This window comes from Pseudophryne corroboree, chromosome 3 (genome assembly GCF_028390025.1).
Source record: "Pseudophryne corroboree isolate aPseCor3 chromosome 3, aPseCor3.hap2, whole genome shotgun sequence".
NCBI lineage: Eukaryota > Metazoa > Chordata > Amphibia > Anura > Myobatrachidae > Pseudophryne > Pseudophryne corroboree.
This window is the reverse complement of record NC_086446.1, coordinates 358,534,839-358,561,342: the sequence shown is the minus strand read 5'-3', so window position 1 is coordinate 358,561,342 and position 26,504 is coordinate 358,534,839. Positions and strand designations below refer to the sequence as shown.

Genomic DNA, 26,504 nt, shown 5'->3' with positions numbered 1-26,504 from the left:
CGTAGTGAGCCACCAAGCCCAAAGCGTGGCGAGTGAATGCTTTTCTACAATTGGGGGTCCCAGATGAGAAAACTATCCACACAAACCCCAAAAATGCAAAAACAAATGTTGTCTACCTTTTTATGTCGACCATTTTCATGTCGACCTTTTGACCCTGTCCATCTTTTGACCCTGTTGACCTTTTGTACTGTCTACTTTTTTCATATCTACCTTTTGACCCTGTCGACCTTTGGACTGTCTAACATGTGGTGTCTATCTATTGACTGTCTAACTAGACACTGTCTATCTGTTATACCACACCCCTTGACACTGTGCAGGAGTGAACTATAGTAGTGGGAGATGACATCTCCTGCTTAGCTTCAGTTAGAGACCAAACTACCTGCATCACCGTATTCCAGCATCCTGCACCCCTACCCCCTTGTATTATACAGTCACCAGCTGGAGCCTGCAGTAAACCCTGTTCCACTCAAGCTCTACTACATACCTGGTCACCTGTACACATACACACATAATTCCAACATGTTCTACCCCTACTTTCCTGAAAAATCAGGAATTCTGGAGTGCTACACTTATTGTGTCCCCAGTTGTGGCTAGGGCTCTTCACTTCATGATGTCAGGCACTTTGGGGGCTGGGCGGCAGAGGGGACATTTGAGCCCTGCTACTGTGCTGGTTTTGCCTGTTCATTTCTCTTCTTCAGACACTGTGTATCAGGTACACAGCAGTCACATGGAGCATATCATCTGGGATTAAATGATTCTGCTTTGGCCAACAGTAGTACGGCTAGTAGTGATAGAAAGGAGAGCAAAGCACAGTAGAAAGGGAAGGAAGCAATACAGGAGGTGTACATCCTATCCCCGGAGCGGACATTTTTTTTATTATAGTTATATTTTTACAGCAAGTTAAAATTATCAGTATTTCTTAGTTTACAGATCAGGGACACATATTGCAAAAATGGGGGTGGGGGAGTGGGGGGGTGGGTGTAATGTGGAATATTTGATTGCAACAGCTCCAGTGCTTTCTCTCCACCAACTACTCTATATCTTCAATTTTGCAAGGAGTCTAGTCACAATTTCTCCTCCACTGTGGCCCTGATTCTAAGGAACACATTGGGGGGAATTCAAATGTTTGAAAAGTCAGTTGGGTGTCTGTTTTTTCATATCTATTAGACAGGAAAAAACAGACACCCAACCGACTTTTCAAACAATTGGTTACCCCCCATAATGTGATTGCAATCATGTATGTAAGAAAACATGGCACCGTCGTCACTACTGCTGCGGCCAATCTGCGTAACCATAGGTCAACCCTAGGAGTTGATATTCCTTGTTATTGCAGTGGTGCTGCATATGAGAACATAATTGCTGTGGACTTTGTGATGAGCACCAATCTTCTTTCTTGGGCAGCAGCTTCACTGGCGGGCACCAATCTTCTTTCCTGGGTGGCAGCTTCACTTGCAATGATTAACAGTTCCGTAAACCTAAAAACCCCCCAACTGCATATGCAATTGCTTTCAAACATGAACGAGGTCCAATGTTTCTTTTGGGGATACTATAAATAGGTTTAGTTCTCCTTTAGCAGGTGTGGTTAACTAAACATGAAATGCAATCTCACATTCTGCCCACAGATAGTGCCAATACAAACTGTACAATTCTTTTATTTTGTTTATTTTGCTAAATTTGAACTGGAATGCACATCTGTAGTCTGACAAAGTAAGCATGTAGTAAAAAGAATGGATCTTCTTATATAATGCTGCCAAATGGCTCTACCTCTGTTCAGTTGGGCTACATATAAGGGTGCAAATTGGTTGGTTGCTGTTGTGTAGCCCATAACAGGATCACATGGGGCTAGCCGATAACAACATACAGCACAGACCACAATTACAAAATGCAATTTCTGGAAACACAAATTGAAATCTTGTTAATCCTGACAATTTTGGAGTGGATAAAAGGATTGTTTAGGCCCATGAATGGAGTTCTTTCTGTACTATTAAGACTAAAATAACCGAACACATAGACAATTAAGGGGAACATTTACTAAGCAGTGATAAGAGCGGAGAAGTGAGCAAGTGGAGAAATTTCCCCATCAACCAATCAGCAGCTCTGTATCATTTTATAGTATGCAAGTTATAGATGTTACTTCAGTGCTGATTGGTTGCCATGGGCAACTTCTCCACTAGCTCACTTCTCCGCTCTTATCACTGCTTAGTAAATGTACTCCAAAGTTCTGATAATTCATGGAGATTTTTTTCCATATGTGCATCAGACTTTCTTTAAGTAATCATTTTAAAGGGCTTGACAATCGGCCTGTATTTCTCATAAATTGACTAATGACGGTGAGCAATAGCCTACACTCAAATGAATTACATATGTAAATAGAATGTCAAAATATCTCCAGCTCTGCTAATACTGTATATGGAAATTACGTATATATTATGTGAATGTTATTGATAGCTCCATATAAAGCAGCTTTTGTTTTGACACTCCACTGTTACGTACGCAGAGTATATATAAATGACCTGATAATTATTGAAAGGCATATGAAGCGGAATGGACTAATATGTAGAGAATGTAAATGTACAGGTATATGAAGTGGAATGAACTACTATATAGAGAAAGTAAATGTATAGCCTTGAAAATGGTGAATATTAAATAGAGGACAAGCATAATTTATGTCGCTCCCATGTTTGGCAAGTTATTTCTTTTGTTTGTTCAACAGAACAAGCAAATAACTAAAGACACAAAAAATGTGTAATGGCTTTCTAAGATCTGTAAATTAATTTTAGACTAAGAAAAAATGAGTAATAATAGGATTCAAAGGTTTTGTTTGCATAGTTCTTTTCTTGGATTTCTTATCAGCAATGGAGGTACAGTATAGTGTGCTTTTATAGGGAAGGAGGAGCTGAAGTGCCTGATATATAAAGAGTTATACACGCAGTACATGTGTTCCTGTTTTCTGGGCTGCGCATTGTACTCAGGTCCCTATTCACCTGCTCTCCAGTTGAAACCAACCATGTCCTACAACACAATCACATACAAAAGGTTGGCCTCTGTAGATCGAGCACCAACTTTAAGTGGAGGAAACTACAACAGTGTAGTTTCCAACAGATATGCTGGCAGTGTCTATGGCGGTGCTGGTGGATATGGCACTAAAATCTCGAGCAGCTCAGGCTATGGTGGTGGATTGGGTAGTAGCCTCAGTAAACTTCAAGTTAGCACCAATAGTGATGTTCTACTCAACGGAAATGAGAAACAGACAATGCAGAACCTGAATGACCGTCTTGCTTCCTACCTGGAGAAAGTACGATCTCTGGAGAGCTCCAATGCCCAGATAGAAATCCAGATCAAGGATTGGTACAGCAAGAACTCTGGCAGTGTGGAGCGTAACTATCAAAACTACTACAAACTAATTGAAGAACTGAAGGACCAGGTGAGTCACGAATGTTTAATGTCATTTAGTTCTTAAAACCAATTATTTTTTAAATTCTACAATCAGTAATTTACTTTACAACAAAATGTAAACACTAGCCACCCACTAGTCTTTATGTATTCAGACAACAATAGATACATTGGATATAATAACAGAGACAGTCTTTTCATGTTGTATTGGTTTTGGCAGAATCCTACCCTAGTTACTGGGTAAACAACATGCATAATTACTTAATGCATAAACAGTAGTTCAGCACAGTGGTGACTAAGAATAATTTGTAATAATTCTCCTTGTATAGAAACAGCCGAGAACTGGAATATTCAAATTCAGTTTTCCACAGAAAAACATTTCCATTACTATAAGGGTACCAAGTGCTCTTGACTGCACACATCTTATTGGTATAAAGCTGTACTAGACCCAACATCTTAAATACTAGTGAATATGGGCAGTGTCTTGCTGAAGTATAGAAGAGTACACAGAATCATTTTCTCCATGCGTTACTGAATACAAGAATCATTTTATCTAATTGCCATACACTGAAGGAGAGTGCTAAAAGCTATATTCACTTCCTGTCTGAAACACAGAATTAATTTATTAAGTTTTATTACCCAAATATAGCTGAACATACAGGGCTATAAATCTACACATGGAGGGCCTGATTCTAAGTTGGAAATAAAGTAAGATAAAGCATAAGGGAGCAAGTAACTGTGCACATAGGTAAAGCCATGTTGCACTGCAGGTGGGGCAGGTGTCAAATGTGCAGAGAGATTTAGTTCTGAGAGAGACGTGTCCAAATTCAAATCTAAGAGGTAAATTTACTAAAGTGCAGATTTTCAGAAGTAGAGATGTTGCTCATAGCACCCAATCATATTCTAGCTATTATCTTCTAGAAGGTGCTAGATGAGAAGTAGAATCTGATTGGTTGCTAAGGGTAACATCTCCCCTTCTATAAACCCGCACTTTAGTAAATATACCTCTAAAGTGTAAAAATAAAGCACTTTCTATAAAAGCAACAAAGTACCAACGAATATTTATTCCCTGCTGTACATAAACAATAGTAATACTATTTCCAAAAGACCAGGCTGTTTATATTGTAAGCATTAAATATTCATGTGAGGAAAATGTTGCAAGGGTTATAAATAGATATAATACCACTGATGAGAAGTTTCCAAATTACACTTTATGAATATCCCGATATGCATTATTAACATATGTAAAAACTACTATTTCTTGATTAGAAGCTGATTACTACTTAAGTGTGGGTGCCTAAATAAAATTACATCAGCTAAGGTGCTAATACATTTTATTGGCCTTTCCTAGCACAGGTATATATGCTGTATAACTAAATGATGGAAAAGAAAGTGACAAGATAAATAAAATAAATGAGGAACTACAGTATACTGTAGCTGTGATGGTTCTATGTAATAGAATTAGCCATAGCTACCTATTAGCAACTGTTTTGGGTATTTACCAGAAAATGAGGTCCTTACAAATGAAAAATGGAAAATAGATCATTCAGTTTTAAGTTATGATATGCAAATATCACACTGTGCAATATAATACCACTAAGCCAACCTACACACCTGGACCTATTTACATTGGTGCTTGGTAGGTTTACTTTAAGGACAATCATTTTATTTGCAAGGTCCTACTAGAAATAAGTCTCCAGTACATGTGTACTTACTATATTTACAACATACTGTAACTGCATAACCACTGTTGCCCATAAGTCCTCAAAATGGAACTGAAGTGGCAGGTTTTTAGAATAGCACATGGATTTGTCCTCAAACACCTTGGTGCATATTTACTAAAAGTCAATTTTGGGTCTATCTAAAATCGACCAGAATAGAACCAACATCGGCAATACCATTGTCATCAGTCAACATGTCTACAGAGTAAAAATGTTGACAATTGAAATGCTGACACAGTCAAAATGATGACACATGAAATGACTATGCAGTCAAAATGTGAACAATATAAATTTTAGGGTGAGTGGTTAAAGAGTAGAATTAAGGTTAGTGGTTAGGTTGTAAATTGGTTATCAACATTATGTGCATGTTGCCATTTTGTACTTGTTGACATTATGGCATCTAAATAGTAAATGTTTACTTTATGACTGTGGACAAAACATAACCAAAGCCATTGCTAACCATTGATTTAGTTGCATAAATCATTTTGGTACTACACATCAAAACAACCTTTTTATTACAGCAGATACAACTTGTGCTTAAACATTATAAAATCATAATACATGCAAAAGTGAAAAAGGATTCACCAATCAGCATCAGTGGTAGACTTACATCAGTCAATCTTAAGCAGTTCACCAGTGCCAGCAACCATCATCATCCAATGTTTCTACCTGCTGGTATATGATACAGCTTTCTCAGGCCTATATGCATCTGGATCCCAGTTTGTATCTTTCTGCAGAAGTGCAACTAAGCCATTACTGCATTGTAGAACATCCGTTTCTATCCTTTCCAGGTTCATGTGATGTGCACCATCTTTTCTGGGCAATTTCATGCTAGATATGCTACACTAATTGGAACTTACAGTGCACTTTTACCATTCTTCATAAAAAAAATATATATATATCTCAAGGTCGGCAACAGAAATCTAGGGGCCCGGTATCCTTATTTTTTTGGGGCCCACTTTCATCCTGGGTAGGTACAGACTGGCCTGTCATTGACTCATCCTCCATGTCTCTCCAGCTACATCATAGCCTATGTCGCTCCAACCCCATCCTCATCTGCATCTCTCCAGCACCATCTCTGTGTCTTCATCATCATTCTCCCTACAGTATGTCTCTCCCATGGTGCCTCTGTATCTCCTGTCATCATCTCATCTTCTGTGTCTCTTAGCCTCATTTCGCCAGTGTATCTCAGCTTCACCAAACCACCCACCTATGTCTCTTTTTCAGTTTTTTTTAAAGTGGCAATCATTTACACTGCAAAACCAGGTTTATCTTGCTGTGTAAATGATTGCCACTTAAAAAAAAAAACTGCAAAACCTTACCAAATCTCTCACTTTCTGAAACTCTCATTCTATTACATTTGGCCCCCGTGTCACCAAGCCTCATCAACACGATGCATCTACAGGGCCGTAGAAAGCGGGGTCGGTCCCAGGTACTGTAGGGTGTGGCCATGCTGCCTACAAAAAATATGGGGGGAAAAAGCAGTGCATTTGTCAGCCAGGGGCATTTTACCCATACCCCTGCACATCATGTGGGCACTGGCAGAGGAGAACGCTTCTCTGGACCCATCACAGCCAAGCAGCATAGGGAGAGAAGTAAGAAGGGGGGGAGCGCATGACAGACACAGGCCCTTTTAACAAGCCCAGACCTTGAAAATTAGCCTGCTTTCCCCCTTATGATTGCTCCAGTGTCTCTCACTATCACCCCCTCCCCCCCCCCAGGTCTCACAGCCTCATCTACTGTGTCTCTCAACCTTATCCCCATGTGTCTTTCAGCATCACCTCCCCATGTTTCTCAGTCCCATCATCCTGTGCCTCTCCAGCATGTTCCCCTGTGTCTCCCTAACCCATGTCTCCAGTTCCATTCCCCAATGTATCACTACATCTCAAGCCTCCCAACCCCCACTCGAGCCATGACTCTCTAGCCAAGCCTACACTTACCTGCTACATCTCTTCACAGAAGTCTTAAATCCTCTCCAATCCAGTAGTGCAACTACTGCACTGACCACCAGGATCTCTCTTACTGCATGTGCCCAGCTGAATACTGCAATGGTGGACACATGAACTGGACTCAGTGGCGTATCTATAATGGGTGCACCCATTTCTTTTATACTCACCTTCTTCAGCATCCATCGGTGACCGTGTGTGGTCCCCCTCCTCTCCCGTAGCCAGCACCACCAATGCTAGCGCACTGAGCACTAGAGACTCTGGCACAGAGTCTCAGTGCTCAGAGCTCTAACAGTAGCACTGCAGGCTATGGGAGAGGATGGGGCCCACACACGGTGACGGCACATGGATCCCCTCCTCTCTAGATACACCTCTGGCCAGACTCCCAAGATTCCTGAGGGGCAAGGGCCTCTTAAAATCTATTGGCCTGGTACAGCTGTCCCCCTTTCACTGGGCCTGCTAAAACCAAGATCTTCTTGGGCAGGCACACCTTGAAAACAACTTATAGGAGATATAGGAACATACAGACTTACTGGACTTACTGGTTATGAAAAGAGATGATATGTATCATGGGTGTGGTGTGCATGACCGGCGATCAGGAGACCGCCAGTCAGCATACCAACACTGGTATCTTGGCATCGGAATGCCGTGGGGGAGCCGAGCTCAACAATCCCCTTGTGGGCCCGCTGCGCTCACTCTATGGGTGTTGTGGACAAACATCTTTTTTGCTTGAATGTGTATCTTAGTCACATAAATGAAACAACTGGATACAAAACCAGTTGTGACAAAACCACTCACTGCACTGATTGATTAGTTATGTAACATTTGTACATCTGTTTGCAACTTACTCTGAATCTGTATATGAAATGCTACAATGCAGCGGCCATGGCTTTTTTTCACGCCAAGTTTAGTTGTGCTTTATCTGTCACTTTAAAATGAATTCCTGTGCGGATACAGTCACAGCCCAGTGTCTCTGGTACAGTTTAAGTGGTGTTTTGCTGCATCTGTGATGTGAAAAAGATCAAAATGTAAAGAAAAAAATGCTCTGCTACACCACTCAGTGCAGCTCACTCACGCCGGGAGTCTTATGCTGCATGGTGTATTGAGGCTTTAACCATTAAATAAACATCCAGCAAGGTAGAAAACACATAGAGCTTGATTCTGAGTTGGATGTATATTGGATGTAATCATTTATGCTCAACAAAAGGAGCACGTATAATTAGTGTATTTATGTCATATGCTGACACTAGAGAGCTGTGCACAGATGGCATATGCACCCGGACTCTATCACAAATATCCCCCATACACTAGCACCCATAGTTTTAGCTTTTTATCTTGCTTATGAACAGTGCTGCCGAGAGGCAGGGGGAGCAGGTTCAAATTACCCGGGCCCGGTCTACTGGAGGGGCCTGGGTCCGCTGACCACCACCTCCCGAGGATACCTGTACTGCTGTGACATCTTCCTGGTGATATCTTCGGGAAGATGGCGCTACAAATAGAAAGCAAAGACTCTGGCACTGTGCCAGAGCCTTTGCTCTCTCGTGGCCAGTGTCATCTTCCCAAATATCACTGGGAAGATGGCACTGGCCAGGGAGGAGGAAACCCACTTTTAGATCAAGTAAGGTAGGAAGCGAGTGCCTTTTCCCTGCCTCCCTATGTTAAAACAGCATCCCCCCATGTTAAAACGGCACCCCCCTTGTAAGCGGCACTGCAATTATTTTATTATTCACATATATTTAAAATAAAGGGCATAGTCACGCCCACTGAATAAGCCACCCCCCCAGTCCTTTACCGGGGCTCTGCATGGCTCTCAACGGCCCAGCTTGTGAAACACTTATTCGCCATTAGTCTTCGACAAAACACACACATATATAACAAAAACCCCACACAAATGATACAGTTATTATAACAGGCATTTATATACCTCTGTGCAGGCCTGCAACTGTTATACAAATTCTCTCTTACAGTACTTGTTCTTCATCAGTCTGGCACAGCAGATTGTAAGCTACACAAGTTGGTCTAAATAGCACTTGGTAAAAGCTTCATATTGTATAGTGACCTCTGCTATAATAAAATAACTGTGTGTAATTAAAATCCTTCATTTAGGTTTCTGTAAAAAAATTTATTATAGGCTCATCATCCCTAATAATTATACCTAGCTAGTAATGGCTCTCCTTGTACCCATGCTATAACAGTACTTACAGTGTGATTGACATGGGCTACATACACTATATTATGCTAATTAACCCTTAACATAAAGATCATTTCACAGCTCTGATAATAAATACTTGAAATAAATGTAACAAAATCGCGAATCATTATTGCAGGAATGTTTGGAATGATTTAAGCAGTAGTCTATCACTCACAAACTGGGCCGTCTTAACAGCAGTGTAGGCCCCTGGGCACAGCAATGCACTGGGGCCCATACCCATCCGACAGCAGTAGGGGTGGGGGGTGCTATCAGCGGCAGTTTTGATGTCCCACGGGTGGTAGGGGGTGTTCTATCTTATGTTCAGCATGTAGGACCTGAACAGTAATTTCTGCTAATTACTACTTTACTGCACTGATGGTGGGAGATGGGGCTGGAGGGAGAACACTAAACTGCAGAAGGGGGCACTGGGCTGAATGAAGGGGCCCAGGTACATGACTTCCAGTGTAGTAGGGGGTGTTTAATACGCAGGTGAGGGGTGGATAGTGGAGTGGACTTAAAACTAGAGATGAGCGGTTTCGGGTTTTACTCGGATTTACTTGGTTCTCAAAACGGCATCTTATTGGTTATCCAAGACAAGAGACATCCGTGAAAATCCGAGTAAAACCGAACCCGCTCATCTCTACTTAATATTCATAATTTTCCTCCGGTAGGGCAGTTGACTTGACTGCAGATATCTCAAGTTCCTGGAAATAGATTTCTTAGCTTTGAATAAGATAAAAAAAACTAGAGACTCCCACCTTTCAGAAGGTACTGCGAACTTGGGGATCAGAGTTCAGGAGCCAGAGCAATCCACCGACGAAAATATAAAACTGCATACCAGGCATGTGGGTTGGAGCAGGGACCAGCTGCTGGAAGGCTGATATAGCTGGTTATGAGCATTGTAGAGACAAGCTGCCAGTGTCCACCAAAAGGAGAGAATCCCAGCTTTTGGAGTATACCCTCAAAAAAATTCTAAGCCAGACAAAACTCAAGATATCTGGCTGGGAAGAGCAATTAATAGGCTTGGATGGGGACCACTGTTTTGACATCGGAAAATCTCTGGTTCTTTAGGGCCGATTTTCAAAAATCTGGTACCCCTGGAAAGAGGGGACCCTCAGCTATAAACTTAGGGCCCTTAAACACCTGGGGCCCTTGGGCAAGAGCCTGCTCACAAACATGTTGTCTACAGGGCATCATTTTCTGATGAGAACAGACTAGCTGGCAAAAACAGGGTTCACTAATTGAAAGAATAGTTAATACTTGATTGGGGGGACTTCTAAAAAATACTGTAGGTGAATTTTTAAAGTAAATCCACTTATGTTGGAGGCATGGGCGGATTTAGGGATCAGGCCACCCCTAGGCACATTATTGCACCGCCCCATCACCCATCATGTCAGTGCCCCCTTCATTTTGGTTGCCAGCCTGGATGCCTTGAGACCTCCAGCCCCTAGGCACGTGCCTCATTCACCACTGGTTGGAGGCACTGTACTTCATGACCAGAGCATATATCCCCTATCATGTATTAAGTTATCTGTTCACTTCTTCTAACTCTAAATAGTGAGAAAGGGGTCACATTTACCCAAGATTAATTGGTTACAAGCTGGGGTAAATATCAATTATCAACTTACATATTTTACCAAATTCCATGTAATTTCTGTTTCCTCCATTTTATATAATCCTATTTGGCTGACCTTGGGGCATATTTACCAACAACAGCACATAAAATGTGGTTGTATTAAATAAAAAAACAGCAATCCCGCAATTCGCAATGTGGTCATGAAAAGGACTGCTTGCACTTACTATGTTTGGGGCGCCAGAACAGAACTTTAAAAAAGCTCTGTCACAGCAAATGCCTAGAATCAAAGTGATAGCTACCACAATATTTTTTATTCTAGATTCAGAGAGAGATCAGAAGTAACCCTCTCTGGTAAATTTTACTAAAATGTAGCCCATAGGCTATTACTTTTGATGGTGTTAGCTACCCTACTCAAGCTTAGCAGCCTTCATAAAAACCTATGAGGGCTGCTTTGTGGTCAGAAATGCAGGGATATTTTCGTTATACTATGCTTTGATTTTGTGATAACGATATTGTAGATAGATAGATAGATAGATAGATAGATAGATAGATAGATAGATAGACAGATAATTTCTCCAGTAATCACCTATAATAAATGAGTTCTGATGTCATCAAAATAAAAAAAATCACCAGAGAGGTGTGTGCCCTACAGTATATAAAAGCAGACAGCCCATAAACCTTGTGCATTTACATGGTCATAGAACTCTGTGGTTACTTATATTCTCCATAATAATTTACAGTAGTGGGTTCATTATCCTACATACAGTATAATCAATTGATAAATAGGTTCACCCTTATAAGCACTGAGAAAAAAGGTAGTTGCTGTATAAATTACATTTTACCAGCAGAAATATGCTGCACAGACCAATGATGACGTTACAGTGTGAAAGACTGAAGAATTGTTCCACCTTCTTACACCCGTTCTACCAGAAGTGGTGATGTGACTGAGGGGCTTTGAGAGAGATAAAGTGCCAGCCAATCAGCTCATAACTGTCATTTTAAAGGCTGTGTTTGAAAAATGACAGTAGCTGACTGGTTGGTAATAATTTTCTCACTCCACTTCATCTCTGTCCAAGCTTTGATAAATCAGCCCCCGAGTTTCATATGATTCTGAATCTCACTCTGATGCATGTATTCTGTTGCAGAACATGTACTGTCAGGGGTGGTTTAAGAGAGGAGGGAGCCCATGTGTAGGATCCGATTGGGACCCTTCCTCTCTGGCAGCACAGGAGACTCTAGCTTTGTGCCAGGGTCTACTGAGTAAGCATACTGTAGGTCTCTGGGAACCCATGCCTTATTCCTGGGGACATATCTACTGCTCATGCACAAATCACAGGAAAAATGGGACATCGGAGGGGTATGGTGCAGGGTGTGGCCCCTCTGGAACAGGAGCCTATGTGCACCGCACACCTTGCACCCATTGTGTAGAGTGCAAAAAATACCAGATTTGTTAGCAAAATTGAATTGTATGTAACTCTGTGTTAGTCTCCTAGTGCAGTTGGAAAATTACCACATATATGGTCAGAATGTGGTCAATGTCCACAAGAATTGACACTCTGCAATGATCGGCATAACTTATTTTGATATGTAGCCAATTCAATATAAGATAATGTAATAAGCAGTCAAAATTGTAATGTGTTCGGTCACCTTGAAACAGCTGTCATACGGATGTGCCTGCTTACAGTGTGTTATGTATATGACACCAGGCAGAAATGTATTGGTTAAAATATAACTTTTCTTCCTCCACACCCAACAGTCACACCCTGTTCTTTAGAGTTCTTTTACCTTATATGGACATAAAACACCACAGTGCTACTGATACCAATTTATAATAGTGTAAAGTGTACACTATGCAACATACAGGAAAACATACATTGAGATATGACCTCATTTTCCCAGTACACAGTGGCCTGCCCATGCTTTTCTTAGTTATATGCCAATAGAATCTTGCATTAATCTTTGAAGTATGTTTTTTTTTTTTCTTTTTTTTTTTCTTGTCTTTTATTCACTGGTTCTGTGAGGAAAAATGACTGTTTGTGCCAACAGCAAGTTCCAAGTCATATTATAAACCACTACAGCCATCTACCCTACTTCTCTATCTGCAATAAGATTATTGTCTCAGATTGTTATGTAATTCTGTACATTAATCCAGTATGACAAACTGGGTTTCAACTGATTTTCCTTTACATAACATGCATTCTAGAAGCTCTTTACCTTGCATTCATGGACTCAGAACATGTGAGCATTTGTAATGTGCAACGTGTGGCAAAAATTGCTACATGGGTAGATACTGTGTGTATTCCCAGTAGATACTGTAAAATGCTTGCTAAGTTGACATCATAACGTGAGAACACTTTTTATGTAATATCAGGAAAGGTAGATATAGTCATTCTTAAGCTTATTGACTATGGTTGTGTGAAAAGAAGTGGATTGACAATCTCTTTGAAAATGTAAATTATACTCGGTTAATTACGTGTCTTTCTATATACAATGCATAGGCGATAACTCCCAGGAGGTATTTCCCATATAGAATGACATATTACAGAAGCAGTTACTGACAAACACCAAAATGGGGAGATGAAGATTTTACACTTTGATATATGATCAAACACAGTGAAATAATAAGACATCAGAATACAAAGAGCTGAATGATTAAGGGAGGGAGCCATCACTGTGAAAAGATCATTGTCTGAGGAAACCTTAGTAATATTAGAGAAGTATTAGCGCGCCCTTCCACGCCTCATCCCAACTCAGACATAAATAGCTAAAAGAAAACGTAACAAAGACATCATTGTCAGCAATCAATCCAGTGCACTCATATTCTACATCATTGATACGTTATGTTCTATAACTGGTGTCTGCCAGCTTTTTAAGTGTTAGACAAATATCATTTATTTTTGGCAAGGGAGTTTGTTCTGTAATAAGGGCATGCACACATGCTTCCTATGGTAAGGGAGATACTTTCTCTTTAATCAATAAACCGCTTTCTAATTAAACAAATAATTACGCTTCTGTTTGCTTTTGTAGCAATACTCCAAGATACCGGCTAATCGCAAGAGCTGGAAAAACTTCTATCGCCCATTAATCAAACCTCTCTATAAGGAATCCAGTCTTTATGGTTCAAAGTTTCCTAATTCTTAATAATAATAATAATAATAATAATAGTAAATTACTTATTTTAGTTCTTTACCATTATCTTGCACTTTTGCATAGACATTTTTATCTTCTCTCAATATGATCTGTTCTGCAGTTACATCTGCTGGCTTTATGCTCATTATAATTGTATACCAATAGCAAGGCAAATTAATGGAAGTACTGAAGTAAAACATGCTCTGTTCTTATCCTTGGGTTTGCTACTGTAAAATTAGAGCTCTTTTAAGATTGCAGATAGTTTTACAGCTTGTGCTATGTTTAAAGTTGTGAGTTAGGTTTGTATTAGGACTTGGGATAATATAAGGTCTAGAGCAGGGCTGGCCAAACCGGTCCTCGAGATCTACCAACAGTTCACATTTTCCAGACCACCTAGCTGGTGCACAGGTGTAGTCATTACTAATTAAGATGTGATGCATTCATTCTTAACTGACAATTCTACAGATCTCCAGGAGGCCTGGAAAACATGATCTGTTGGTAGATCTCGAGGACCGGTTTGGCCAGCCCTGGTCTAGAGCATAGGTTCTCAAACTCGGTCCTCAGGACCCCACACAGTGCATGTTTTGCAGGTAACCCAGCAGGTGCACAGGTGTATTAATTACTCACTGACACATTATAAAAGGTCCGCAGGTGGAGCTAATTATTAAACTTGTGATTCTGTGAGGAGACCTGCAAACATGCACTGTGTGGGGTAATGAGGACCGAGTTTGAGAACTTGTGGTCTAGAGTAATAGATCCAATCGGATATTTAATGACCTAAGGGATTTTAGGCCAAGAGATCGTTTTCCTTTCATTGGACTGAGCTGACAGTCATCTAGTTTCCATAACTAGAAAGTCTAATATTTCATTTATGAAAATAGCTGTACATTTCAATTCAACTTACATTATCCTATTTTAATCATGTTACTAAGCATCATTTACAGTTAATAACAGCATCCGATGAACAAATGTGGCTTCTGACTTAACTGATAGCTATGAAGCAATTTAAACTTTGACAGATTAGCCCTTCATTAAAGCAGATATACAATACAAAAAATATATATCATTAACTGGGATTTCTTTGTTTTTCAGATTCTGAATTCCTCCTTGGACAATGCAAGAATACTGTTGCAGATAGACAATGCTAAGTTGGCAGCAGATGACTTCAGACTCAAGTAAACACACTCTACAGTACACGAGTTGTACTTACAGTATGCCTATAGCTGCTACTGTTACCCAGCATAATTATATTCAATACTGCTAGAAATGATCACAGTATGTCACAGGCAATAACTCATCTGCAGACATTCTCCAGTAGGAAATTGCACCTTTGGATCAAACACTCACTAGACATACCCAGAACAGTGAATAAACGCAAGTGCTTGCATTTATAATCATGCACATTTCCACGTAGCATTCTCTTCAGATAGCTATTCTAACTAATTAATTGGTTATACAATTTCCAACAAGTGAATGTGTGCCCAATACAGATCACATTATATTGTAGTTGCACTCCTAGCTCAGATCTCGCTACAAGTAAAAGACCTAGACCATGCCCTATGCAGCATGCAAACTAATCTTAACTTATGAAAGAAAACACCTACAAAGTACACAGACCAGTCATTCGATGACGTGTCTTATTAGCCATGTGTAACTAACACTGTGGCTGCTTCCTTTTTGTACATATCTGTCTACGTTTTAAAGTGGAACATAAAAATGTACTGTTCAAAAAAAGAAACACCTATATTAAAACTTGTGTTATATATATATATATATATATATATATATTATCCCAATGAAAATGTTGAACAATATGAAATGATACGTTACAGTGATTTCCAGGAATACACTGTAACGTAGCATTTCATATGCAGATACAGCAGCAGTCACACACAGAGCATATAATTTTAATCAGCATAAACTGCTTGTGCCCCTAGACATTCCAAATGTCCTGGGCATTTGCCTAGTTTGCCTATGCCTAGGGCCGACTCTGGGTATGCTTATAAAATATCAGCGGAAACAGAACCGCTCGGATTAGTTTTCTAAAGACAAATTAATATATAGGAAAAAGTGAAGATTAGGGAGAGAACAAACAGAAGATATAGAAGAGAGGGAAAAAGTTAGAGGGAGGGCAGTAGTGGAACATACAAGAATATTTAAAGCTGACTGAAAAATATGCCTGTGGACAGGAAAGCTAGGCCACATTTGTGGTAGATAGAAAGGAGTTTTTATATGCTTCGGTTGATTTATATTCAAGCCAAGGGAACCAAATAGCAGTGAATTCAGCGTGGATAACACAGTTATTAAGCGCATACATAGGGACACATTACAGAGGGACACATGGACATCTCCCATACACTAAAGAATTTATATTTCTCTCCAGCTCAAAGCTGGAGGCACTTTACTTAAGTCTAGTCCTATACTCTTTAAAGGATGCATTTTGTGCCTTCATGTTGGACTTAAGGGAGAAGTGGATTTCTAGGAACAAAATAAGAAACAAACTTAATACACACAAAATTGCAACAAATTAATTCACTGATCAAATACTAAAAATAAATCATCACACATTTGTAATTCCAGATAATGTCTTGGATGCAGGTAGGTGAATCACTAATCACCTACATTAATTGCAGAAAGTGTGAAAACTGTCCTACAGAGACTGTACATTCTGAAACATCATTTCCTGTTAGAAGTTTTAAATACTTAACTGCTTATTTCATCTCCATGATAATGTTTATAAAATGTCTCTGCTATTAATGTGTTATAGATTTGAAACGGAACAGAGCCTGAGGATGGGTGTGGAACAAGATATTATGGGACTGCGTAAAGTTATAGATGATCTCAGCCTGGCCAAAGCAGACCTTGAGGTGCAGATTGAGTCCTTGCAAGAGGAGCTGGCTTATCTCAAGAAGAACCATGATGATGTGAGTTTCATTTTATCAACATGCTACCATTAAAATTGGCTGTCATTTTTATTAATACCTATTTAGTGGGTTCAATCAGTTAAATTCACTAAGAACTAGTTATTACTGAGGCATGAAGTACTATGTGATTCATGCCTAAGCAATGTCAATGGTTTCTAGAAAACTACTAGAGTATATTCATATTAATATTGGTTTAGCCCACAAAATGGCTACAGTTGAACTGGTCCATGTCTCCACTCTTTTCACTGTTTGATCATAGTCATAGTCCCAATAATTCCTCACTGTTCTTTGTGCTGTAAAATAGTAGGCGCGGAATGTTAAGTTTTTAGCCTTGGTTGCTGAGCAAGGATATTTGAGTTTACCTGAACATACAGCAAATTATAATCAAAAGAGAAAACCATGAACTTTCTCATTGTGACACAAATTGCAGAATACCATACAGAAGTGTCTTCACTGAATGGGCGACTTTATGCCATGTGGCATGAGACGACTGGCGTGACTGAGACATTCCAAGTCGAGTAGCGTATTGTATTTTTCTTTAAGTTTTGTATCTTAGTCACATCACTGATGCAGCAAATAGCAGCCCAGTGTACTAGAGACACTAGTCTGTAACTTTGACAACACAGGAATTGGTTTTACACACACATATAAAGTTGCAGATGTAGCACAATGGAATTTGTCATGACAAAAAGTCATGACTGCTCACATCTGAGCACTTTTTATACAGATTCAGACTGAGTTGCACACAGATGTACAAATGTCACAAACCCCCTTTTCCAGTGTACGCTTGAAATGTAGCTTTGTCACTTCTCCCTGCCATTCAGCCTTAGTCACCTTCGATGAGCTGCAGCTGATGCAGTCCAGAGAAGCCAGGGTTTGCACATGCACAGTTCTGCTACCACTACTGTGCATACGCCGGGACCCGGGTGGCGGCTGGAGCAGGTGGTGGGGACAAGGCTGCAGAGACTAAGCAGCACAGCCAGCGGCAGCACCCTCCTCCATCCAGTTAGGAAACGCTGCTTCTATGTCTTTTATGCCTGCAAATAAGGCACTCTGTGTGGCCGAGGTGCACTGAACCTAGTGCGCTGATAGGGGCTATTTGGCATGACTGAAGCAACAGTAAAAAAGAACACGTCTGTATATTTAAAAAAACAACACTTCCAAAACAATCACGAGAGGCAACTTCCAGATGTACTTGTTCTGTTACTGGGTATATGATTTGTATTATGTATTTTTGTGTATTTGATTTGTTTTTGTGTATGATTTATTATACTGACTGTCCAGCACTGCACAGTTGATGATGATGATTCAACAAAGTACAGCAGGCTCTAAAGTTAGAAACTGTTCTGGATATTATTGACCCAAGATTTATTCCTGTGTATCTATTGTATGTACAGGAGGTTGGAGTCCTTCGTCAGCAAGCTGGAGGTAAAGTCAGCGTAGAAATGGATGCAGCTCCCTCTCTGGATCTAGCCAAGGTCTTGGCTGACATGAGAGTCCAATGTGAAACAGTAGTAGAAAAGATAAGGAAAGATGCCAGGGAACATCATGAAAGCCAGGTATGTATGCTGCACAGACAGTAAGAATGTGTGTGACCCTGAATAAATGCCAAATTTGAAGCGTGAATGAATGTCCATTTTTGAAACTCTTACGCAAAATCAGATTTTACAATACATGAAATCATGGAAGTAGTATAGTAATATTTGAGGAATATGGCAATGCCAGGCCCATTTTTCTGAGACCCCTAACATTGTACTTAAAAGATGCCCAGATCTGCTTTTCTGTGTATGCACCTGCCTTGGGCAGGCATTGTTGGGCTCCCCTTAGCTCTGAGCCCCATAGCAGCTGTGCCCCTTCAGTGGAACTATCCATGTACTACTCATTTACTGTATCAACTGCCCCCTGAAAAAAAATCGTATATCACTATAGTTTCAAGAACAGATTTCAACTCTTCATCAGCCTTAAGCAGTTGAATAAATTCTGCTAAATAAGTGCTTATGCACTGCTTAGTGATATCCATCTGGGCTTACATTCTCCATATACAGTGGGCTCTCATTATTTTGAATTAAAAAAGTAACCCATATAACCTGAATCCATGGAATCCACACCATATTAATTTTTTATCTTATCACAGTAGCTTACCTTTAAGCTAACTACATTTAAATGTAAGCTTTATGGGGAGAAGTGGGGAACCCATAACCGCCTTGATGTAACTAACAGAACAGTGCGGCTGCCATTACTGATGTAATAATCCCTGGTACCATGACTGTAATACACTTTGCAGGCCAAAAAAATTTGAAAGTGGAGAACACTGCCTTGGACACCATAAAAGTGCCACTCACCCTTTGCCAAACATATTGGAAATTTGGTGATTAGACCTTAGGTTTTTAATTTCCCCTAATCTAAATTAGACTCTGTATGGATGGCATAAGGATGGTCTCATGAGGAATGAAGCATATGAGAGGCAAGCTTGGCTATGATTTTAAATATAGGTAGCTAAGAGAGGCATTATTTGTAGATGAATGTTATTAATTTTATTTATAAATGTGTTTTCTCTCTTTAAAATTCCACATTAAGCTAAAATGCACTTATTATACCGCATGTTACACTCCCCTATAGCAGTAGCTCCCAGACTTTCTTGAATCACGGCATCATAATTTTGCTCATGGCACCCCAGGACAAAAGTTTCTTCTTGAGAAATTCTGGAAAAATGGATCAATTAAGAAAATTGTGCTTACCTGTAATCCTTAGATTCCATTATGTGGTAGTGGACAGGGTTGCACTACTGCTTGTCCAGATATTTTATAATTGGAAGCCATCAGCACTTGTCTTATCTATCACATTGACCATAAATAATTTGATCTGGTATTGGACTACCAAACCAAGGCACCACTGCATGTGCCTCACGGCACCTAAGAGTTCATCCGGTTTAGGAACCACTGCCCGCTATAGTATAATGTAAGTTCCTTATTCATTCTAGAAAGTGTGCTGAACTGAGATATAACAGGTCTACCTGTCCACCGTAACTGCAGCTGACACACTGTGCACACAGAACACAAGTAGGTTCGTAGTGAACATCTATGATCAACCTCATACAAGAATTTTTAAGAAATATAGTTATTGAATTTACACACACAATATGTTTGTTGTTTTCCAGATAGAAGTGATAAACACAGATATAACCAGAAATACAAGTGATCTGGAGCAACACAGAAGTGTACTTATAGAGCTGCAACGCAATGTACAAGGACTGGAAATAGAGCTACAAGCAGAACAGAGCAAGGTACTGTGTGACAGTCAATCTAACAATCATTGTCATTAGTTCTAATATATATATATATATATATATATATATAATATACAGTAATAAGATCATATTAAACAATAGTAAATTATTTCCCAAAAATGTCAAATCCCATATGAATGTTTTTTTTTGTACTGTATTACATTGTATTGCTTTCTTCATTCTGTGTACTAGTCAAAGTACTATTGTCTCTAGAACCTAGGTTGAAAAATTAGTTTGGATAATAAGAAAATTGTAACCCATACTGCAGAATTTTTAGATCTTTTGTATGAACATAGTTCTTCTTCCTAAATAAAACCTAATCTATCCTACTTTATTACACATCTGATGTATCTGTTTCTACCTGCAGAAAAATGCATTAAGCGCCACCCTTGAAAATGTAAATGCTCAGTACGCTTCTAAGCTGGCCCAGATACAGGGATTCATAAGCAATATTGAAGCCCAACTGCAGCAGATTCGATTGGACATGGGGCGTCAGACTCAAGAGTATGAGGTTCTCCTGAACATCAAGATACGCCTGGAAATAGAGATAGAGACTTACCGTCGTCTACTGGAGGGGGAAGAGGAAATGTGAGTAAAGGTTTTCACATATAAAAACCAAACCAAACATTTCTTGCTATACAGTAACTGTTGTGACTTTTTCAAAGCAGTACACATTATGCAGTGTAGTTGGGGTTCAGTTATCTCAGGACACAGTATACCTTAGTTTTGAAAATATTTAATACTTTATGGAATAGTTACATTATAAACTGAAAAATAAACCACAGATTTAGAATCTTAATGGGCCCTACCTACTGGCAGATAAAACAGAATGATATGAATGTTCTCATTCATAAATGAATAAGAACTCGTTCATATTGTTCTGTGTGTAGACACCAACAATTAACGATGCGCGACCCCGCGCTCGTTAATTGTTGGTGCCCCGTCGCTTATGCATGCAGGACAATATGGACGAGATTACCAATATTAGCGTGCAGTGCTATGGAGCCGGGTGACGGGGTTAGTGAAGAAACTTCACTCCCCCTGTCACCTCCACCCTGCCGCCGGGTCACCCGTCAGCTATATCCGCCGTCGGGCAGCTCAGCGGCGGATCGGTATGTGTGTAGGTGTGTACACATGGTGAGGTAAATCTGTAAGATTTTGACTTTATAGTTAAAATCTTGAGGAAAGTTAGTGCATACAGTATCTCAAGGTGTTAAGCAGCTTGCGATACCGATTCGATTCCGATGCATGCTCCCGTGGGGTCGGTATCGGAAGGCCAGATAGACTGTGTAGGCAAGTCAATATTGACTATCTAGTGTACTATCTAGCACAAAGTATAGTCAAAATTGGCACTTAGTCAAAATCGTACATACTGTAGACAAAATCTAAAGTACAGATAGTCAAAATCTGTGTTATCTGTGCTATCTGGGCTCTGGGGTAGTTCAAGGGAAATTGCATAGTCAAAATTGTGCAAAGCAAGGATCTCACCGTGTGTACACACCATTAGTCGCAATATTGGGAATGGTAGCAAGTTAGCAATACTTAATGCTTAATGATAATAATAATAATAATAATAATATTTCCAGATAGTATGAACATAATACAGAGGTTTATATGTACATAAGATAGAGAAAGCCTGAATAAAATACAAAGATGTGGCAGCCATTTAGTGTCATCTTTTCCAAGCATTATTGATCCTAAAGGATCCATGTGAGGCAGCCATTTTAGGTGATACATACTGTAGGATTACACTGGGCAGAATAGGCAATGCCTGGAAAAGATGACACATAATGGTGACATAAAAAATTCTAGGCGAGATCCTTGTTAAATCATCAGAACTATTAATTGTTCATGAAGTTCCAGTGGTTGTTCATCCTGCCTGTGAAAGTACTAGATGATGCAGCCATCTAGAGTGCACTACGTAGGTTACAGGGGAGTAGGATGAGCAATTCATTGACGTATAACATGCAGTGGGAAATTACAGAGAAAAGAAAAACTTCAGTAGGTTGAAGTGGGATTGAGAAGTAGGGCAACAGGGGAGTTATGGTAAAGTAGGGAGTCCATGATGCAGCAGTATGGAATGACATGCAATGCAGTTAATGTGTCAAATTATTTTTATTAACAGTTTCTTATATAGCGCATATTCCGTTGAACTTTATAATTAGAACAACAGTAATAGAACAAAACTGGGGAACAACAGTAATAGACAAAACTGGGTAAAAAGTAAAACAGACAGACATAGAGGTAGGAAGGCCCTGCTCGCAAGTTTACAATCTATAGGATTACCCAGGGAGATTTCAGGAAGTGGAACTGAGTGGTAGCATGCAGTGGTTGTAATGCTTGAAAGCTTACTGTTTTTTTTAAGATTATAGAGTGGGATATAATCCAGCCATAATCAGGTTAGAGAGAGTGGCAAAATCCAGCACAAATCCAGTTTAAACTGCAGTAATAACTTGGTATCCTTGGAATGACATCCTTAGCATGCAGCCTTCACGATGGCAGGCTGAAACTTGAAATTCATTCTCTTAACCACTTACCTTGCACTACACATACACATGGGTAGTGACCACAGCCTGCTGGGTTTTACCTGACATGGCTGCATACTAGGTGTATGTGTTATCTGCTGTGTCCTGGTCTGCTATGCAGGAAATCCATTCAGCACATGAGCAGAACAGATCTCCTCCAACTGGTCAGCCCCCGGGAGTGATATCGTGGTCTGTGAGTGCTGACTTCACTCCTGAACGGGACTTGGTGCTCATGAGCCATAACAAAAGTATGAGAAGCAGAATATAGTTTCCTTCAGAATACAAATATGCTGCTCTCTGCCTGTGCAAATATCAACTGCATCAGTGTGGACTTTGCAACAAGATGAAGGGGCAGGGCTATGGCACAAGGTGAGGTGGGGTAATGCGGGTATCTTTTCGCACTGGGTCGGGGTAAGGGGGGTTATGCCACATAATAATTATTTCTGGATTGGTGGATATATAAAAAATGTAAACAGCATATAAAGTGACACATGGGGGAATGCATGGAGACACATTGACACTGGGATCTATTACCGATAGGAGGGTTGGAGCGATACTGCTGAGGGTACTATTTCCACTAGGGGGTGGAAAGTGATTTTATTATGGGGTCTATGGACACAAAGGGTTCAAAACAACTCTTAGGTATATTTTTTTTTAATACAGGTTGAGTATCCCATATCCAAATAATCCGAAATACGGAATATTCCGAAATACGGACTTTTTTGAGTGAGGCTGAGATAGTGAAACCTTTGTTTTCTGATGGCTCAATGTACACAAACTTTGTTTAATACACAAAGTTATTAAAAATATTGTATTAAATGACCTTCAGGCTGTATGTATAAGGTGTATATGAAACATAAATGAATTGTGTGAATGTACTCACACTTTGTTTTATGCACAAAGTTATTAAAAATATTGGCTAAAATTACCTTTTTGCTGTGTGTATAGGGTGTATATGTGACATAAATGCATTCTGTGCTTAGACTTAGGTCCCATCACCATGATATCTCATTATGGTATGCAATTATTCCAAAATATGGAAAAATCCGATATCCAAAATACTTCTGGTCCCAAGCATTTTGGATAAGGGATACTCAACCTGTATAATATTTAAATATATAGGATTACATTCAAAACTCTATTAAATGAAAAAAATACAATTTCTGACAAGTTTTTGGGATAAAAATATGACGGTTAAGTACTACACACTGTATCTTCTGGTACAGGGGGTGGGTGCATTTATTCCAGTATGTTCATCAGACTAATTTACATGGGGGAGTTGCATTGAAGACATGATCACAGTTGCAGACAGACAAAGTTTCTTGGGGTGTGAAAAGTGTGTCCATAGTGAAGGAAGATTTCAGAAATATATGGTAAAAATGGTATTACCTGTGAAGAAAGGAGATGGAATTTAAACTCCAGTTGAAACTATGTATACTTGGAATGACATCCTTAGAATGCATCCTCCACAATGGCAGATCAAAGCTTAAGTTGCATTGGTTAATCAATAATGTGGCAACTACAAATATCAATTATCCATTAGAACTATTAGATATTCTATGAAATATGTTCCTTTGATTAAACATAATATTATATACGTAGTTCCACAACTTTCTTTCCATTGGCAATTTCTAGTTTTAACTACTCCCGGGGGGGTGTATTCAATTATTTTCGGAAACTGCCATCTTGTCAGAAAGACGGCAGTTTGCGACTGGTTTAAGTCGGAAGGGGTTCTGACCTATTCAATATTGCCCCCTTTTTTCTGACAAGTCAGGAAATCTGTCGGAATGCACGCAGATCAGAAGCATGGCCAAACCTGACAGGTTTTAGCCCCGTTTATGACAATGTCAATCTGTCTTTAAAATAAATTGGCATCGGCATTGTTGAGAACAGGCCAAACATGTTGGGTTTGGCCGACCATTGAATAATCACATGTCAGATCTCCCCCCCCCCCAATACTTTTCATCACAACCTTCATCATCATTAATTGGTGTTAAGCTAAAAGTCAATTTTCTGCATTATCATATGTAAGAAATAAGAATTTTATAGGTGATATTTAATATACTGTAAGTCCTGGTATTTGAACTAGATAAATGATTTTAGGTATAACTTCTGATATTTTACATATTCATTTTTATCATTTTACAGGACATTGGAATTAGAAGAGAAGCTAAAAGGTAATATAATCAGATATATTACTAGATACATTTCCACAAAGTAAATGTGAAATAAAAATGGACATAATAAACCAATTCCATTCAGATGACACCATGATATAAAACCATTGGTAATGTAGCTCAAAAGAAGACAATGAGATCATGCCAATACATAAGGTTCACATTATACAACTTTGCTGAAGTAGAACCAAAGTTGAAAAATACATCAATTACAATATTTTGTAAATTTTGTTAAGTTGATTGGTAGGACAACTGATTTGTGACAAATGTATGTGTGTTACTTTCACATCCCCACTCACTAACTTTGATAAGTCAATGTCTTATTAATAGGCTGAGACTGTAGAACTGATGTAAACCAGGGCCGGATCTAGGGGCGGGCGAAGGGGGCGACCGCCCCCCCTAACACAGTCATAGCCACGCCCACTTTTGAGCAGAAGAGATCTCTCCTGGGAGAGCCTGAGGCAGAACGATGTGCTGCAGCTTATACCACAGCAGCACAGAGGAGCCAGGAGAGCAAGGGTTACAGAGCATTTGCCCCTCACTCACTTGTGTGTGGGTACTAGGGCTAATAATTACAATTACCCCATAGCACAGTCACATGTACATAGAACAATAACAAAGCTCTATCTCAGTCTCACTCAAAAAGTTCAGTCAGAATTGAGAGAGGAGGAGTTAGGATTGCAGATGGGAGGAGTTGGGACTGTAGAGGGAGGAGTCAAGATTAAACAGTAAACCGCCCCCCCTAAAGAAAAGTCTAGATCCGTCCCTGATGTAAACCAGTACATGTTATCACTCAGATAAATCTTTCATAGATACATAAAGTATTTCACAGATCATAAAGAATTCAACCGAGTAAAAGTTAACAGATATGCCTGTTTTACTAATGACACTATTATTGTAGAGATGAGCGGGTTCGGTTTCTCTGAAACAGAACCCGCACGAACTTCATGTTTTTTTTACGGGTCCGAGCAGACTCGGATCCTCCCGCCTTGCTCGGTTAACCCGAGCGCGCCCGAACGTCATCATGACGCTGTCGGATTCTCGCGAGACTCGGATTCTATATAAGGAGCCGCGCGTCGCCGCCATTTTCACACGTGCATTGAGATTGATAGGGAGAGGACGTGGCTGGCGTCCTCTCCATTAGAAATTAGATTAGAAGAGAGAGAGAGATTGTGCAGAGTCAGACAGAGTTTACCACAGTGACCAGTGCAGTTGTTGTTAGTTAACTTTTATTTATTTTAATATAATATATCCGTTCTCTGCTATATCCGTTCTCTGCCTGAAAAAAAACGATACACAGCAGCAGCCAGTCACACAGTGTGACTCAGTCTGTGTGCACTCAGCTCAGCCCAGTGTGCTGCACATCAATGTATAAAAGGCAAAGCTTATAATAATTGTGGGGGAGACTGGGGAGCACTGCAGGTTGTTATAGCAGGAGCCCCCAGGAGTACATAATATTATATTAATTTAAAATTAAACAGTGCACACTTTTGCTGCAGGAGTGCCACTGCCAGTGTGACTAGTGGTGACCAGTGCCTGACCACCAGTATAGTAGTATATTGTTGTATGTATTGTATACTATCTCTTTATCAACCAGTCTATATTAGCAGCAGACACAGTACAGTGCGGTAGTTCA

The 26,504-nt window shown here is 39.8% G+C and overlaps 1 protein-coding gene across 1 annotated transcript in view; it reads left to right on the top strand.

The window, feature by feature from the left end:
• The first annotated feature begins 3,005 nt into the window (after positions 1-3,005).
• LOC135055585 (keratin, type I cytoskeletal 19-like) overlaps positions 3,006-26,504 on the top strand; it is a 30,829-nt gene continuing 7,330 nt past the window's right edge. The window contains exons 1-7 of the mRNA XM_063959817.1: positions 3,006-3,424; positions 15,049-15,131; positions 16,724-16,880; positions 18,278-18,439; positions 20,038-20,163; positions 20,534-20,754; positions 24,840-24,868. Coding sequence (XP_063815887.1) covers positions 3,008-3,424; positions 15,049-15,131; positions 16,724-16,880; positions 18,278-18,439; positions 20,038-20,163; positions 20,534-20,754; positions 24,840-24,868 — 1,195 coding nt within the window. The 5' untranslated portion in view covers positions 3,006-3,007. The remainder of the gene's footprint in view (positions 3,425-15,048; positions 15,132-16,723; positions 16,881-18,277; positions 18,440-20,037; positions 20,164-20,533; positions 20,755-24,839; positions 24,869-26,504) is intronic.